At 40.8% G+C, this 19,991-nt stretch overlaps 1 protein-coding gene across 1 annotated transcript in view; it reads left to right on the top strand.

Moving 5' to 3' along the window:
* Window positions 1-19,991, top strand: part of LOC126413011 (myrosinase 1-like) — an 89,094-nt gene that overhangs the window by 8,074 nt on the left and 61,029 nt on the right. The window contains exons 2-4 of the mRNA XM_050082904.1: window positions 8,496-8,629; window positions 14,893-15,027; window positions 16,653-16,775. Coding sequence (XP_049938861.1) covers window positions 8,496-8,629; window positions 14,893-15,027; window positions 16,653-16,775 — 392 coding nt within the window. The remainder of the gene's footprint in view (window positions 1-8,495; window positions 8,630-14,892; window positions 15,028-16,652; window positions 16,776-19,991) is intronic.

Genomic DNA, 19,991 nt, shown 5'->3' with positions numbered 1-19,991 from the left:
CTATAGCAAAGTCGGCAAAGCTATTCGGTGTCACATACATTAGCGACGGCGTGCTACAATCCGCTAAGACCAATAGGAGCCACTCCAAAAGCCCACCCCTCCCTCTCAACAAAGCAGCGTCCTCATGCTGTGGTTCAATATTCACTGATATGACACAACCAAAGGGATTTCTGTTAGTATCGTGTCGGACTTCCCTTTACCAGACATAGTGCAGCTACTCGACATGGCGTGGTCTGCGCAAGTCGTTGGACTCCTGCAGAAATATTGAGTCGTGCTGCCTCCATAGCCGTTCATAACTGCGAAATTGTTACCAGTACAGAATGTTCTGCACCAACTGACCTCCTGATTGCGTCCCATAAATGTCGATGGGTGGCCAAATCATTCGCTCGAATTGTTCTGAACGTTGTTTAAACCAATCGCGAACAATTGTGGCCTGGTGACATTGCGCATAGCCATCCACAAAAATTTCGTCATTGTTTGGGAACATTAAATTCATGAATGGCATCAAATGGCTATCTTTAGTCAATGATCGGGTCAGTTGGAACTGGGGAACCAATCCATTCCATGTAAACGCAGCCCACACCGGTGTGGACTCACCACTAACTTGCACATTGTCTTGTTGACAAATTGGGTCCATGGCTTCGTGAGGTCTGTGCCATACCATCTTTAGCTCTTACCAACTCAACTCGGGACTCATTCGACCAGACCACGGTTTTCCAGTCGCCTAGGATCCAACCAATATCGTCAGGAGCCTAGGAGAGGCGCTGTAGGCGTTGTCGTGTTGTTAGCAAGGGCACTTACGTGGTTCATCTGCTGCCATACCCCTATTATCCCTAAATTTCGGCGCACTCTCCTAACGGATACGTTCGCTGAACGTCCGACATTGATTTCTGTGGTTATTTCACGCAGTGTTGGTTGTCTGTTAGCCCTGACAACTCTACGTTAACGCCTCTGGTCTCGGTCATTAAGTCAAGGCCATCGGCCACTGCATTGTCCATTGTGAGAAGTAGTGCCTGAAGTTTGGTATTCATGGTGCACTCTTGACATTGTGGATGTCGGAATGATGAATTCAGTAACGATTTCAGAAAAGAAATGCGCCATGCATTTAGCTCCAACTATCATTCCGTGCACAGTGTCTGTTACTTCTGGTGTTGCACTCGTAATCAAGTAGGGCACTCTTTCACATCAATCATCTGGCCACAAATGACAGCTCTGCCAATGCACGATCCTCTAATATCTTGTGTACACGCTACTAGCGCCGTCTGTTTATGTCCATATCACTATACAATGACTATTGTCGCCTCAGTGTAGCATGGAGCATGCAGGCACTCTGGCCATTACGTGACGGAGACGACATAATATTGCAAGATCAACGATTTCTTAAAGTTATTGATGAAATACAATTTCGTTATGGTTGCAATTTGTACAGTAAGAGAACTGTTGTGAACAAGTGCATCAAACGATCCTTCGATAGTCAATTAAATTTGTAAATCATGCACTAATCCTGTTGCAAAGAAGTGTGTCAATGTTTAGTAAATCTTTTATTCAGTTATGTAATAGAGTGAATCAATATTTCATGTGTTCTAGTTTGATGAGCTTCCTTCCAGAGCCATCAAAGGACCCACAGTTATGGCTGGACAAAGGAGTTTCCCCTGTTCACAACTCACTAGAGTCTTACCTCCCATTTAGTCATGACACTGTATAGAGTTCTTCCTTGGCTGTTGGAAATTTGTTATCTTGAATTACCTCGAACAAATGATTGTTATCATGTTGTAGTGCGAGGTATGGAAGGCGGATCTTTTGAGTCATATTATCCATTACAATACATTTTGATGAATGGAAGTGAATCTAAACATTTCCACTCTGTACGTGCAGATCACCGTCGGCCGTATGGCAAGCAGATAATTCGACAGTTTCATACACAAGCTCTTTATACAAAATTATTGGTGACACCCCAAAAAACCGGCTGGCTTCTTTGTACCAAAAGAAATTGGTGCATTTTACTTTTTTGCATACTAACTACCAGTCGCATTTTTCGCTTCGTGTACTAGGTATATCGTCCGTTACGTACTCCACCTATTCTATATATCCCTCCCACATTTCGTCTTCCAGTGTATATATATTATAACAGCCTTTACCAGGAGTCTTTGTCCAGCCACACAGTCTACATTTTCCTTCAATTTTCTGCTATCTCCTTTGACCTTTTAGTTTAGATTATATACTCCCAAAACATACCCTATATACTCATTTATTTTACTGTGTTCTCTGGTACATCTTTTGACACTTCCTAGAAACCTCATTTCTTTTTTGCTGTCATGCTGTTGCCCATGTTTCTCTTCCATGAATAAGGGTTTGCGCTGCTATCGTTTTCTAACACCTCTGATGGATGGTTTCCTGATTTTATTCTGTAAACAGTTTTGAATCGGTTTACATATGAAACTAAATTTATTTAATTTCTGGCCCCCATTGCAGATGCGGTCATATGTGATGTTGCATCATGGGTTTTTAAAAAGTTTAGCTGGCTCCATACTTTTATTATCAAAGACTGTTTTTCATCTTACTGGCTGTACGCCACGATATGTCATAAATTTCTCTTTATGTACAGACAATTTAGATTTTATTCTGTGGATATCTTCATTCACTGCAAATCAGTCTTAGATTATCTGTATATAGGACTGCATTTAGTCTAGTGTCAAATCCTAAAACACTTCATTTTATTCACTACCTTCCATTTACTGATCATTTCGTCTGTCTATATATTTCTGATCATTTGTTTTGTAATTGTTGTTTAGAAATTTTGGTGGCGAAATACAGACGTGTAAGAAAACTTATATCATTTTATGAAGTTATCACGACGCAGATCTATGCCTGAAGAAAAATATGAGAAGTACTGTACAAATTTTGCATAGGCGCTTGCGCTAGCTTCTTATGTTAGAAGTAGTTCATTTTCAGCCAGCGAAGCATTTCACAAAGTACCAGTTTCTATTACGTAGGTGATAAACTGTCAAATCGGAATTCTTAAATTAGAAAATATCAGATCTTCTATTAAAAAAGTTTAAGATCCGGCTTTCTATTCGTGCATACGAAAATAGCTCACCAAACGGCATCACAACTATTGTACTGACATGGTACCAGTTTCAAAAGTCTACATCGTGGGTTCCCGCCCACTCGCCGCTTTTGGGATGCATAAAGGAGGCTGCGTTCTCGGATCTTTATTTAACGAATCAAGCAAATAACATTAATAGTTTTTATTACAAAGAATAAGACTGACAGTACTCAAGTCTGAATCTACAACTGTGTCGCAAGTGATGGGGACATGTAAACAGTCAACGTCCACGTAAGCAACTAATACGGATCACACGTCACTGCTATCGTAGTGCTCTCCGCTAGGCCGTGTCTAGTACTGTGCCTGTCTGCTATTGCCGACCCAGTACTCTGCTAACACTGTCCCGGTCTGCAAGTCCCAGTATGGTACTGAGCGGTCGAGGCTGGTAGAAACGGTGCTTATGTTCTCTTCGACCAGAGGGCGCTCCTGTCTTGGTGCGGTCCTTGTCAGCGGGATAATGGCTGATGTCGTCTCACAGCCTCCTTTGCTCTTGCGTTCTTCATCTTCGTGCCGTCGCTTATCATTACGCCTTAACATCCGTGCACTACCACCAAATTACACAAATAAAATTCATTTCAACATAATATTTTCCGTCATGTATGTTGGTTTGACACTTTTCTGCATTTTTTGATACCTGATAAGAATCTATGTGATCATAATAGTAAAAAATAATATTTGTATTCATTTAACTGCTTACTTTCGTGAATATCCATACTACTGTATGAAGGTAATTCATCGTTTCATATTGTTACTTGATTGATTTACTTCATCTTTTTACACGAAGCTCTAATAAACTTTCGAACGGACATTGGCCACATTTTATTGTAATGTATGTATTATGTAAGTCTATATACACTATATAAAGCGACAACATTACTAACAAAAATTTCGAGAACTTCTTAAGCCATTTACTTCACATCTTCAGACGATGTTCTAAATATCATTCAGACGGTCACACATTACTGGAAAAAAATATCACAACACCAATAAAGAGTTTGTAACCTCCCCACAAAAATAATATATTATTAAATATTATTTGGTTAATGATTTTAATTTTAGTGTAACCTCAGAACAAAACCGGTTCCCATTTAATGTACCCACAAAATTCTTTTCTCATTTAATATAAGCTCGAAACAGAAAAATTCCTAAACCTCGTAATAAAAAATAAATTCAGTAACCTGGTAAAATTTGGACGACAGCAGTGCTGTGTCATGGCCCTGTAAGATCATTCTGAATAAAAAGCAAAAATTCTCACCTCGATAAAGTCGGCAACTATCTGCTCTTACAATAGCTCTTTTCCGGCACAGCTCTATGCAATGCTGGCCGATACATTTGTTATTTATGAAAGAAAGCAAATGATTTTTCTTTTGCAACAATCGGAATGATCATGCATTGAAAAAAATATTAAATTCTTTAAATTGAAATGAATGCTTGTTATTATTAGGACATTTTTAAAAGATATATATGGGAGTTTACATAATATTACTAGATATGCGCGAGGCTGCTTTTTTTTACCTTATACAACAATACTCAGGCTCCGGGATCGCTGCACCGCGACCGGCCCAGCCAACTTGATACACTAGACCAGACCAGAGCAGACACACACACACACTGGCAACAACTTACTGCTACTGCTACACAGTTCGTACAGTCAACACTGCTCTCTGGTCAGCGATTCTCTTATACCTTGCATATCGCAGGCAGCGCATGAGCAATACATCGAAACTACATCTGCTCGGACCTCTTACATAAAATTACATCTGTATTACATATGCTCGGACCTCTTACAAGTTGATAGGCGTGTTTCTACACTTGCAAGATGATGCCTACTCAGATTTGGCATCAATCGCATAAGAATGGCGCTAGTAGCACCACTATGTAGATGAAAACCTGCTATCTTTTAAATACACGCTGTAACGTTCGTGAGAAATAGTTACCAATGAGATTGGACGCTGTGAGTTGATGTTAGTCAAGAATGCCTCGAAAGAGGCAAAGATGCCACTATCAACATCTCACTGAGTTTGAAAGAGGACGTGTAATAGGGCTACAAGGAGGTAGATGTTCCTTCTGCGGTAATGCAGGAAGACTTGGCAGAAATGTAGCCACTGTACATGATTGCTGGCAGCGATGTTCTCGAGATTGCACGGTCGCAATGCCAAGAGGGAAGATCATCGTGGTCAGCGTATGGATCTGGCGCATCGTACTGCATCTGAGCAGCAATTTGAGCAGCTGTTGGCACCACAGTGACAAAACGAATATTTTTTTCTATTTTTTATTTGTATATTTGTTGTTGAGTCATTAGTCTTCTGACTGGTTTTATGCGGCCTGCCATGAATTCCTCTCCAGTGCCAGCCTCTTTGTCTCGGAGCAGCACTTTCAGGCAACGTCTTCAATTATTTGTTGGATGTATTCCAATCTCTGTCTTCCTCTACAGGTTTTTTTTTCCTCTATAGCTCCGTCTAGTACCACGGAAGTTATTCCCTGATGTCTTAGCAGATGTTCTGTCATACTGTCCCTCCTTCTTATGTGTTTTCCACATACTCGTTTCCTCTCCGATTCTGCACAGAATCTCCTCATTCTTACCTTAAAAGTCCACCTATTACTCAGCACGAATTTTTTTCCTCAAATCAGGGCCTATGTCTGATATTAATAGACTTCTCTTGGTCGGAAATGCCCTTTTTGCCATTGTAAGTCTGCTTTTGGTGCCATCCGTGCTCTAAGTTGCTTCGGACCATAAATTCTGATTGTAAGTTACCTGCTGTTGTTATTTCTGCTACTTCGCATTATTTTTGTCTTTCTTCGAATTACTCTCAGTCCATATTCTGTACTCATTACATTGTTCATCCCATTCAGCAGATCATGTGGTTCTTTTCACTTCCACTGAGGGGAGCAATGTCATCAGCGAACTGTATCATCGATATCCTTTCACCTTGACGTTTAATGTTACTCCTGAACCTTTCTTTTATTTCTACCACTGCTTCTTCTGTGTACAGATTTAACAGTAGGAGCGAATGACTACAGAACTGTTTAGATTCACTCCATTTTCCTCAGAATTTCGAACATCTTGCAGCATTTGACATTATAGAACGCTACAAACAAGTTAACAGAATCTTCCGTCGGTTCTTGGCAGAACAACTTTATAATAAATGAAAGGCATAAGTTTGCTTTTGCTCTACAATATTACTTTTATTGCGTTAACCGGTTTTCGGCTTACCAGGTTATCTTCAGACAAGTCTTGATTTATCTTTAGTCTTGTTTCCATAATCAACTGAAACGTCAAAACTGTCTCCCTGGTGCCATAAAACGAAGCTGATCGTCACCTGATACATCCTCAATTTCCTTTTCTATTTTTCTGCGTATTTTTCTTTTCGGCAACTTGGCGCTGCTAAGCTGCTTGTGCGATAATTCTCGCACTTGTCAGCTCTTACACTCTTCGGAATTATGTGGATGACACTTTTCCGAAAGTTAGATGGTACATCGCTAGACCCATATACCCTACACACCTACGTGAATAGCCTTTTGTTGCCACTTCCTCCAATGATTTTATAATTTCTAATGGAAATATCACAAACCGGTTACTTCAACGACAGCTAAGATCCGTATGCCATGTAGCGTGCATTCCACTGGTACCAAACCACCTCCATTTTCTACTTCAGTGGTGTCAAGCGAGAGCTCATGGGAGGGCAGAATGGTCTGTTGTGCTTTCTGATGAAAGCAGGTTCTGCCTCGGTACCAGTGACGGCCGTGTGATGGTTAGAAGGTGGCCGGTTGAGGGCCTGCAGCCTACGTGTCTGTTTGCTAGACACACTGGACTTACACATGGAGACTATGGTCCGGGGCGAGATTTCATACGAAAGCAGTAGCAGTCTCGCGGTTAGCTCACCCATTATGGCCGTAAATTTGTACGTCAGTCTCGTGATTCAAATAATGTGTTGTCATTCATCTTGAACAGCATTCCAGGCGGTGTTTACCAGCAGGATAATACTCGCCCAGATCTCGCTGTTACAATCCAACATGCTCTATAGAGTTTCAGCATGTTGCTTTGGCCAGCTGGATCACCATATCTGTCTCCAATCGAACACATGTGGAACATCATCAGAGGACATCTTCAGCGTCGTCTACAACCAGCATTATCCGTGCCTGTGTTAACTAACCAAGTGCAACAATCATGGAACTTCATCCCACAAACTGACATTCGGCATCTGTACAACACAATGCATGCACTTTTGCAGGCTTGCATCCACCATTCTGACAGGTTACTAATGTATCAGCATTTCACATTTAGGATGGCTTATCTTGCTCTTTCGTTAACCTGTGATCTTGAGACGTTAATCACTTAAACGTGATACCTAGATGAATATATTCCCAAAATTTCATTACTCTGAATTAATTATTCTTTGATGTTGCGATTTTTATCTGTCAGTGTAGACTACATGTTTTTTTTAATATATACATACAAATGTAATACATTAAGGGAAAATTTGATACCAAAAATTTCGAAAAGTACTTTGATGACTTTGGATTTGTACACGATACTCTAATGGACAATCGGACGGACACAGGCTTCATATTTTTAGTATATACAGTATATATGTAATATGCAAAGGGGAGAAGCTGTTACCAAAAATCTGAAAAAGTCCTCGACCGATTTACCTCATATTCTTAGACGATAGTGGAATGAATATCCGGACAGTCATAGGCTATAGCATAAACTATGTACACACAAACACAAACACACACACACACACACACACACACACACACACACATATATATATATATATATATATATATATATATATATATATATATATATATATATATATATTCTTAAATAACAGTGTAAAAGATTCCTGTTAAACCGACTGTGAGAAAAAATATGTTGTACTCTGCTGTGAAAATTCGGCGTTTTATTTTCTTTCTTGCAGTCAGACGAATTGGTTTCCCAATAAAAATTCTGTCTCGCTATATATACTGAAAGTAAAATTATATACACAACAATGCATTGTTTTGTCTTCATCCTCACAGTCGGCTTTCATAGAAAACAGAAAAGTTGTGTTCATAGATTATCGGCTTATGTTTAGAATACTGCGGAATACGAATTTGCGATAAAAAATAAACGAAACTCAAGAGATCAGATTGGGGTGGGAGGAGGAGAATGACAGGCTGGGGGGAAGGAGGAGTCGGACAGACAGAGGGGGCAGGAGAAGGAGGAGGAGGACGTGGATAAAGAACGGGTGAGGAGGAGATAAAGGAGGGAGAGAGAAGCAGATTCGAATTTATATCCAGTTCCCAAGCATTCTTGATAATTGTGAAGCATTGTCGTGTTTGCTAATTGTACGAAATAAAATCCTTGATATCTATAGCGAGACTTCCTTTTACCTTTCAGGCAAAGGAGAAAGCATCTGGGACCACATGTTGCACGAGCATCCAGAATACGGCAACAACGGGGACAATGGGGACGTGGCCTGTGACTCGTACCACAAGTATGCCGACGACGTGCAGGCGCTCAAGGACCTGGGGGTGAGTACACACAACAAATGTACAGGGAGTGGAAAACTGTACGGAAACATCAAAAGCACAACACATTACTGTGCGTAAGATGATGTCGAAAGACCACTGGCATTCAAAACAGCTTCCAGCTGTTTCAGAATGGATAAATACGGGTTCTGTCTGCTCTTAAATAAAGTCTTATACTATTCTTCCTGCAAAATAGAGGCATGTCCTTGTAACATTGCTACACGTGGATAGCGATTACTCATACTTTTCTCCAAAGCAGAATAAAAAGGATTAATAATACTGAAATATGGCATGTGTGGTGGTCAGGGGAGGTACGAGAAGTCATCCTTGTGCTTGCAAAACCAAACCTGGACGCTGCGAGCTATGTGAACTGCGGCCCTAAGATTTTGTACTACAGGGTTATCATTGGGGAACAAACACTATACCAGTGGTTGGACCTGAACAGCCAAAATGTTCAAAGACTCCTTGACAATATGTGACATTCTAAAGGACCCATGGACCCATGAAAAACCAAGATGTGCCTGCCGAAATCATCAAACCCCGCCATGTTTGACTCATGGGACGTAAACTTGGCCATACGTTGGGAACTGTGTGCAACAAGACTCATCCGACCATATCATCTTTTTTCCATTTCTCCATACTTCAGGTACTACGGCTATGCCATCACGTTTTTCTATTAAGGACATTTGTCTTTTACAGCTGTCGTCCTCATATTTTTCGTCACAATCCTCTTCAGTGGCCGTCTGTCACAATGACCCAACACAAGCTTTCGTTCGCTTTGTACCCTAGCGGATGATGTTTTTCTGCTTTCATTGGATGCAGCTAGAATGCTCGATATGGTGCCTCTTGAAATACCAGTTACTTTGTTTACTGCGGTTACGAAAGTACTCATCACATGAGAACCAACAATTTGCCCACATTCGAAGTCACTTAGCTCTGACATAATCCACTCACAACTGCACAGTACACTATTCTGACCGCGACTGACACTTTTAACGTATTAAGGACACTGGACAGGTGCCGCTCGAGGTCAAAGCTAGGCTAGCAGTTTCGTTTATGTTTAAGCAAGCATTTCTCTATCGCACTATAGTTCAAAAAGCTGACAGTACTGAATGCTGAAGTTGTATTACCAGGCCAGAGGGCTGCTGGAAAGCAATGTCTGAGCCCAATTGAGGAAACAATATCACAATACTCTTTTTTCACCGAAACATTAACATCCAGATTACAACAGCCGACGTTTAACCGCCCCCCCCCCCAAAAAAAAACGTTGCATGGAAAAATGAGTTCTTAAGTGCCTAATACGAACTAGGAGGAATCGCAAGTAGAGTGATATTTTAAATCTAAATTTAGAATCTAAATTCAATAACAATAATTACCTGAATCCTAAGTAGAAAAGGCATCAAAGATTCACTCAATCCCTCCGAAAAGGGAACTTTAAGGAAAAGGCCATTCAAAACATTTTGTTTAATCGAAAATTACTGTGGAGTTAATCATTCAGACAGAAGGTTAATTTATAAAACCTCCAGCCCGATGGGCTCAATACAATCAGAACTCTTTTATCTTTGTATTACGATTTACAAACTGTAATTTAAAGAGTAAACGCTTTCTCAACAATACACGAGTGCTTCAATGAGGCGTTATTTCGCTTTGACACCCTTCAGAAAACATATGCTCTCCTGACGATGACAACCCGTGAGGCAGCGCTCGCCACGACAAAGAAAAAATAAATCTCACTCTACAATATATACAAAAAAAAAATCACCACCTAGATTGACGGTATTTGTCGAGGCACCAACCTGGATAATATAAGACAATAAAGTTTACAGGTAACCATCTAGTAAAAGCGAGAATTTTTTTAATAAAGCTAAACACTGGCAGTTGTTGGCGTTCATATGGCCAACATAATTCTATCTTTAAACTGTCACACAGGAAAGTGAAAATTAATGAAAGAACTACTCTGTTTTCCTTACCTAACCACAACAAAAACAGGCAACGGATCTGTGCTTAATTACACAAGATAATTCACGGAGGCACTAGGTAACTAAAAACTAAATTAACCTAAGCAACACCAATTTTGAAACTTCCTGGCGGATTAAAACTGTGTGCCCGACCGAGACTCGAACTCGGGACCTTTGCCTTTCGCGGGCAAGTGCTCTACCAACTGAGCTACCGAAGCACGACTCACGCCCGGTACTCACAGCTTTACTTCTGCCAGTACCTCGTCTCCTACCTTCCAAACTTCCCGAGTTCGAGTCTCGGTCGGGCACACAGTTTTAATCTGCCAGGAAGTTTCATATCAGCGCACACTCCGCTGCAGAGTGAAAATCTCATTCTGGAAACACCAATTTTGCTGAATGGTGAAGCGGACAGCTTCGGAGTCTTACAGTGGTTATAATGGCATTTCAGAATTAAAATCAGTTTAGCAGTTGCTTGGTTGGTTGGTTTTGGGGGAGTGGGCCAGACAGCGAGATCATCAGTCCCATCGGATTAGGGAAGGATGGGGAAGAAAGTTGGGCAGTCCCTTTGAATGGAACCATCCCGGCATTTTCCCGAAGCGATTTAGGGAAATCACAGAAAACCTACATCAGTATGGCCGGACGCGAGTTTGTTTCAAACAGTTCAAATGGCTCTGAGCACTATGGAACTTATCATCTGAGGTCATCAGTCCCCTAGAACTTACAGCTACTTAAACCTAACTAACCTAAGCAGGATTCGAACCTGTGACCATAGCGGTCGCGCGGTTCCAAACTAAAGCGCCTAGAACCGCTCGGCCACAGAGACGCGGTTTTTAACCGGCGTCGTCCCGAATGGTACTGTTCTTATGCAATAACGCTTTAAGTAGTACTTGCCTTGCACAACAATTGCCAAACCACTTAAAAATGGCTCTGAGCACTATGGGACTCAACTGCTGTGGTCATAAGTCCCCTAGAACTTAGAACTACTTAAACCTAACTAACCTAAGAACATCACACACATCCATGCCCGAGGCAGGATTCGAACCTGCGACCGTAGCGGTCGTGCGGTTCCAGACTGTAGCGCCTTTAACCGCTCGGCCACTCCGGCCGGCTAAACCACTTAAAAGGCACCATCATAAACACTAGCCTCATCAACAGGCACAACCAACTGGTTTATGCATATGTAGCACCATAGGAGTGGCGGAATTCTTACACTGTTTAAGCATAATTGTAAGGCAGTGCAGTCACAGCACGGTACGATTTCTTAACAGAAATGGACCAAAAACAACTTAATAGATCGGGGCACAGTACTTATAGGAGCAAACAGCTAACCCTCAAGATAGGGTGCAGTCGGTAGTAGCAGCGAGAGTGCCGAAGACACAGTGCGGTGCCACAGGGTGGGAGACGCCTGCACCCAGGTGTTAGCCTGTGGACACTGCCAACCCCAGTTCCGCTGCGCCAAGGACGCCTCGCGCCGCGCAGTCCCACTCAGCTGTGCGCCCACTCTGCGCCGCGCCAGGCCAATAGGAACCCCGCCTCCGGCGTCATTGCTGCCTACTGGTCCCGACTAAAATTGCCTCACCATTGGGCAAATGGCCGTACTGCACTCTCCCGGTCGTCCCCGTAACTCTCCGACCTCACTGCAAACCCGCCGACCACATGACCGTCTTAGCCCGCTCTATTAAAGCTTCGGGCAGCAATCGCGAGGCAGCAGTGTCAAGCCAAATTGAAGACCCGACGCACGACCAACGTCGAAGATAGAGAAAAGGCGCTACGGATAAACTTTATTCTTTACGGACAACTTCTGTCAGAGTTTCCCTATATTGTTCCGTTCCAGGAACAGAGGGTGCATATCATCATCTGGAGAGATGAATATGTAAGCGAAAGTGCAACAGTGTCAATGAAATGCATCCGATGTTATCTGTCTACAGCATAGTTCCAATATTGGGACTTTTAGCAGGGTGTAATTTGAGCATAACATACTCCCGTGATATCGCACTTTGTTTGTGTTGACACACCTATTACACTCACTCAAAGTAATTTGTGTGAATAACTATGTCCCAGCAAGCTGCCCCTCGTGTGGGTTAAGAATGGTCACATATTGAATCATTTATGGATGGCCATGTTCACATTCTGGTGAAGAAGCAGAGGCCTCTAGGAGCGGTTTCAGTAACTTCTTAAAAACATCAGTTTTTATCAAGTTTCAGAGTAAAAACCGAACAATAATGGCGCAAAGACATACGAAATACATTAGTATAATAGGACGAGATTGCGTTTTGTCCTTAATACGTACTTTGAGCAGAAATCAAGTAGGAAATAGATTTGACAACGAACGTATAGGACTTAAGTTGAAAACAGGAATGATAAAGAGGTCCTAAAAGCATTCTGTATCACAAAATATATTGTCTGCAGCCTTAGAGGATATTTACAGTTGACTAAACTCTGGACACACAGAAAAAATACGTGTTATTCAAAATTACTTGAAGTGTCTGAATTTTGCAAATAACGTAGTATTTTTTCCCAGTGTATAAAACTTTCAACAAATAGGACAGCTCAACAGTGAAAGTTTGAAAGTACCACCTACAGAGCAACAAAACTTGAAGTTTGCAAACTATGTATCCTAAACGCAAGAAAGCCTCTCAGCGAACAATGGGAATTCCTAGGATAAAAATATATGTAATGAAGCCCGTAATAAAAATTGTGTTTGGGACACATAAGCCGGCGAACGGATGGTCGACAGAGCAAGTCGATAGGTCATTCTATTCCAAGGGATAAATAACAGTTGGGACGACAAAGAAATGGAAACCTGGTGGAGGACATTATGAAACATGCAGGAGAACCATGGAAGCGTATAAAACACTGTAATAGATGGAGGGGTGTGTCAGAGGCCTTTGTTCAGCAGAGTGTGTCAAATTTCTAACGATAATGCATATTTTCCGTACTTCATATACCCCATCGACAATCTGGTATTGCATCTCAGCATCGCAGAAGCTGCGATAATATTTTCATGTAAAAAGGGCATCTAAATTTCCTCAGCATCAGCTATAATGTCACAACCATCATTTTCGAAAAGCTTTTCCCACGGTAACTGAGGACAATTTCTCAGTGTAGACTGGAAATAACTTTACTTTGCAAAAACAGAACAGCAATCAGTGATTTTATAATGTTACTTAAAATCCGTCTTGATTGCAAATTTTTTATTCATATGACCGGTTTCGGTTCATTCAGAACCATCTTCAGATCTGATATTTCAGTTACAGGAGTAAACCGTCCAAATCGAGCAACTTTCACATGCTTCACATGTGACGTAGCATGTGAAAGTTGCTCGATTTGGACGGTTTACTCCTGTAACTGAAATATCAGATCTGAAGATGGTTCTGAATGAACCGAAACCGGTCATATGAATAAAAAATTTGCAATCAAGATGGATCTTAAGTAACATAATAACTTTACTGAACTGTTGATAATCAAAAACATCCACTGTGAATGATGATAATTTTCTACAAGTTTTCAGTTTCTTACACTCATACCGACATAGCTGTGATTCCCGATATGTATCACCAAAAGTATTGCCAGTTCTGTCCAACCTCAGTAATATCTTATTCTCTCATAACCGCTCCTCAGAATCAGCTGGGAAAACAGCCGTCTGACATTTGTCAAAAGCCCGAAAGCAAACGCAGATAAATAATGTCTCCATGAATTGCAGATATTGGATTCAAACTACATAACGTTTTCCCACGATTAGCGTGCAGGGAGATAGTTGTTTGTTTGTCCAGCAATTATGAAATGTAAGCTTCGCAGGAGTTCTGCTACAAAATACGCATTCACAAAGAACAATACAATTTCATTAGTTTAAATTAATGTGTCAACCACGTCTCCGAAGGTGAAGTACCTGAACAAAATAGTCGGCCACTTCAAGTTGGATATACTCTGCAGATCTCGCCATTTGTCAGCTCCATAGCGACCGACACTGCTTGACACCTGCGAGGTCTAATTAATGACAAATATTTACCTCCTACCTTTCAAAAACCTTTTACTGTTTGTTTTCAGAGATGTTTGCTGAATGTTTAGGCTCAAATGGCTCTGAGCACTATGGGACTCAACTGCTGTGGTCATCAGTCCTCTAGAACTTAGAACTACTTAAACCTAACTAACCTAAGGACATCACACACATCCATGCCCGAGGCAGGATTCGAACCTGCGACCGTAGCAGTCGCACACTGAATGTTTTACCACAGTACCGTAACTATTGCGCTGCTGACCATCGTTAGCAGTAAAGATACTAATGTAACACTGCATTGTTTCTTTCAGGCTAAAGTATACCGTTTCTCTATCTCTTGGCCTCGCATACTACCTAATGGGGACCTGGACGTGATCAACCAGCCGGGAATCGACTACTACAACAATCTCATCAACCTATTACTGGAGAACGATATCCAGCCACTGGTAAGAATGCTTTAATGTCTATTCTCTGGAAGAATCCATTGAGTCGTGCACACTATGCTTCGACCATTCACTACTCCACACAGCATTATTCTACAGCTTAATTGCACATTCTAGCGTTCATAGAACTTACCGACGTTGGTGTAAAAATTTCTTCACTCTGAGGAATTTACTGGTCAATCTGAGGAGGAAGCTGGTATAAATTCCTCTCGGCCCCTTATATTAGCAAGTGAAGAAACATTTACACAACAGATACCAACAAGAATGAAGGGATGAATATCCTGTCAGTAAAAATAAATCGCAAGAATCAGCGGATCTATCTTGGACTGTGTACGCCTATAGAACCACCCGCTGCGGACAATAGTTTAATTTTATTTTTCGGGGGTCGGTCACGGGCTGCGACTCTGACACCCTCCAGAGTACAACTCACTTCTGTATGTCTATTTAAGTTCCCAAGATATCGGCTCTTGACCGATTCGTTCTGCTCACACATTTTTACACTAAACTATGATTTAAAGGTACTCTGATAAAGGTGTCACCATTGATGAAACATCGCAGTTATAATGGCAGTGATGGCGATAAAGTTGAGTAAAAACACCATCACCATCAACATACTAATAAACTATGAATAATGTGATATATGTTATGTGTAAAGAAAAGTTTCTACTTTAGGTTTTTTGTGTTTCTTTACATGTACATGACGGTGCCAAGTACTGTTATACAATTTTCTCCAATTAATTAAAATGTAATCCAGGTGTCTATACGACACTGATGCAGTTACATTTTTTCTTGATGTCCGTTTACAGATTTGTTCCATATGCCTGCTATTACTGTTTCGTATACGTGTATTGACGTGGCTTGTTACGTAACATTCAGAATTCCTATTTTTTTATTATACCCCATTGTTATGTTACTTTTAGGGGATCTCTTTTCAGAAAAACATAAGCATCTTCAGTCACTTAGTTCCTCTATAGCGAAAAAAAAAAATCCCTACGTTATGAGATCATTTTGTAGCGCATAAACAGCTTTTCATCGTACTGTCCAGTTTCTTAGAAACTAAGGATCTTAACTATATTGCCGCCCCACGAAAGTAATAAAACGTATTTATATCGGCTTACACAGAAAAACTCTCCTAACTAGGCTCCAATTACAACATCATTATTGACAAGGCTATTGGTACAGTGCTACTGAAAATAAGATGATTGAAAATACTTGTATCTGTAATTGAACGAACTAGTCACAAAGGTTTCAAAAGTAATTTCCAGTTTTACTATTTAAAATCCAAGAACACATATCCACACTCGAATACCCTTTTAGCACTACTACCATAGTACAGAAGTTTAGAAATTGGTTTTAATGATTAATTGGAATATTACATTGTATTGTACGACGGCTTGAATCACTTATTGGAAAAGATTTTTCCTAGTTTCTCTGACAAACTATGTCGTCTGAAATTCTTTCCTTACAGCCAAATTATCCTTTCCAGTCACTGTGGCACAGTGACATTCACTTGATGCTTTGTAATTTTCTACGGAATTGAAGGAAAGAAAATAAATGACAATCTTGGTATTTTCATCATGAAAATATATCACATGTGATGTTCATAGCCAAGGTCTCCCACCTTACAGGTGACGATGTTCCACTGGGACTTACCGCAAGCTCTGCAGTACATAGGTGGCTGGCCTAATCCCATCCTCGCCGACTACTTCCTCGAGTACGCCAGGGTGCTCTTTGACAACTTCGGCGACAGGGTAAGTTACTTTGTATACTGATATTTCCCTTATTATTGATTATAGTAAGGATAATTTCACTACAACTAAGGTTTGTAGGATTTTGTTCTACAGTAATGAATATGTAAAGTGCAATACGATAACATCACAATAATTTCAACCATTGCAATTTCCGAAGCAAGCTACTGCCCCCTGTCTTACACCAGTGAGGAAATAAAAGAAAGATACTGTGTAAGTAGGCTGTTTATGTTTTCTCTATGTAAGTAGGCTGTTAATGTTTTCTTATTGGCAACGTTACGTAGCGCTCAATATGAAAATCACTGGCTGTGCTGTGTGCAGTCTGTGGCTGCTTTGCATTGTTGTAATTCTCGCCATTGTAGTGTTAGGCAGCTGGCTGTGAACAGCGCGTAGCGTTGCGCAGTTGGAGGTGAGCCGCCAGCAGTGGTGGATGTGGGGAGAGAGATGGCGGAGATTTGTAATTTGTCATGAACTGCTATATTTATATATGATGATATCAACGTAAATACATTGTTTGTTCTCTATTAATATCTTTCATTTGCTAACTATCCCTATCAGTAGTTAGTGCCTTTAGTAGTTTGAATCTTTTATTTAGCTGGCAGTAGTGGCGCTTGCTGTATTGCAGTAGTGGGAGAAACGAAGATTATTGTGAGGTAAGTGATTTAGTGACTTGTGAAAGGTATAGTTTAATGTTAGTCAGGGCCATTCTTGTGTAGGGAATTTTGAAAGTCAGATTGCGTTGCGCTAACAAAATATTGTGTGTCAGTTTAAGCACAGTCATGTAAAATTGTTCAAAGGGGACGTTTCATATTAATTGTAGAGAGAATCTCCTTTGTAGTTGTAGTCTTTCATTGTTGTACTGTAAAACAGTTGTGGCATGCATGTAGATTTGCACCAAGTATTTCGCAGCTGCGCTGGTAATTAACTAGATATTATTTTCAGTGCTATGTTAATGTATTCCCCTATCTTTGCTCTTCAAATTATGCTTTTCTGTGTTATCGTGTGAAATATTGTGACAATAATGGCGTGTGAAAAACGTAACACTCGGCTCCAAAGTAAACTGAGAAATGACAGTGAAGACGAAAGCAGTGTGTTGGCCCCACCATGTAATGAATTAACTAATATTCAAAGTAGTAATTTGGTAACTGTGCATAGGGAAATGGAGCGGGCGTCAAACAATGGCGTAGGCAGTGAAACAGGTAGTGAACAGGGAAGCATTATCGATCGATCGGTCAGCAACAGCTCGCCTCAGGAATCCGAAATGATAGGACACAATTTTGCAAACACTGTAGATTCAGGTTTTGCGTCCTCACCGTTTTCTCAAATGAGTCAAGACACGTTTTCCGCTTGTCAAAATGTGAATGTTGCCGGTGCAAATTCACTGCCGAAAAGCACTGAGGAACATGTTTCAGACACCAGTGCATTGTTATTACAGTTAATGCAACAAATGGGACAAAGGCTACAAAAGTTAGACACAACGCTTGAACAAAATCAGAAACAAACACAGCAACAGTTCCACACAATGGAACAAAATCAGAGACAAACACAGCAAAAGCTTCAAAAGTTAGACTCATTGGAACAAACTCTCGAACAAACACGTGAGGATTTAACTGCTGAGTTACATAACATTGAATCGAAATGTCAGAAAGTGTGTAATGACGTAAAAACACAAATTTGTGAGCATTTTCAACCTATTTTTTCGCAGCATGAAAATGCATTACAGAATCACGAAGCAGCCATAAAAGAACTGCAGACTATTGTTCATGAAAATCATAACACCTTGCAAGCTAAAATTGACTCAGTTGCATCTACCGATTCGGTTACGCAACTTGCAAAAACTCAAGAAAACTTAAAGGACACAGTAGATTCGATTTCAACACAAATGGACACTCTGAAACTTGGTTCAGAAAAACACACTGAGGAAATGTGTTCACTATCGGAGAAAGTAGCCGAACTTTCGGATCAGGTCACTAACTTATCTACAAAGGTAGATGATGATCTGAATGACACAACACCTGTAGCCTTCACGGACACTGAAGAGTATGAACAAATTAGAAAATTGAAACACAATCTGAATCAAATTGATACGCAACACCAAAGAGAAATCCGGGAAGTACAAGATCAGCTGACACAGGTAATACAAGAATTACGTATTTCAGAAGACACTCGCGCTCCAACACGGGAAGAGGAACTTAGAAATACGCAAAAGCCACAAAATAATAACACAGGGCATTTCGGTAATTATGAAAGAAATTGGCAAGGTACACCGAATTTTGAGATGGAACCGCCGACACGACGTAACTATGACCGAGATGCTACTCGCCGACACGATGATTTTGACTATAAGCTGTTCATTACTACACGTAAATTCAAAACGTTTAAGAATTCTACCAACGACATTCATCCACAAGCGTGGCTCCATTAATTCCCTCATTGTTTCCCTCCCAACTGGTCATTGGAGCACAGGTTAGAATTTATGTGTGGCTATTTAGAGAATGAACCAGGTGTAAGAATGCGATCGGTCATTCACGATTGTCACAGTGAAGGAGATTTTTATCATGCCTTCCTCTCAGCGTATTGGTCTCAAGCTACACAAGACCGTGTAAAACATAACATCATAATGATGAAACACTTCGAACATTCTGAATTTTCCAGTCTTGTGGAATATTTTGAAGACATGTTGCATAAGAATCAGTTTCTTTCAAACCCATACAGCCCCTCAGAACTCATCCGCATTTGCTTACTCAAATTGCCTGAACATTTACGATATATTATTTTAGCAGGACGTTGTAAAGAAGACATTGAGGCTTTTCAGGGACTGTTACAAGAACTAGAAATTGACACAGACAGTCGCGGGATGCGAAAACAGGAAAACAATCACTACAGGTCACATCCGTCACAATTCCGTGACGACAGAAACAATAACTGGCCACGACAAGCCTATTCTTACAACGCAAATCGTGACCAAAACAGACACCACCCGTATGATAACCGTTGGCAGAGTAGTAATAATTACAGGGAAAAATCACCTCTCCGCGGTAATGACTATTACAGAGACAATCAGAGAAACAGACAATATGGGAACCAAAATAATTATTATTACGGGAGACAGAATAACTTTAGACGCAACGGTCCAGCGCAGAGTTACGATTCAGGGAGAAATTCTCCACCACATGACCGACAAACAAGAAACTATGTAAACTACCGACAAAACGACAG

The sequence above is a fragment of the Schistocerca serialis genome, chromosome 7, assembly GCF_023864345.2.
Source record: "Schistocerca serialis cubense isolate TAMUIC-IGC-003099 chromosome 7, iqSchSeri2.2, whole genome shotgun sequence".
In the NCBI taxonomy this organism is placed as follows: domain Eukaryota; kingdom Metazoa; phylum Arthropoda; class Insecta; order Orthoptera; family Acrididae; genus Schistocerca; species Schistocerca serialis.
The sequence above is the reverse complement of the archived record's forward strand: the minus strand, read 5'-3'. Positions and strand labels throughout refer to the sequence as shown.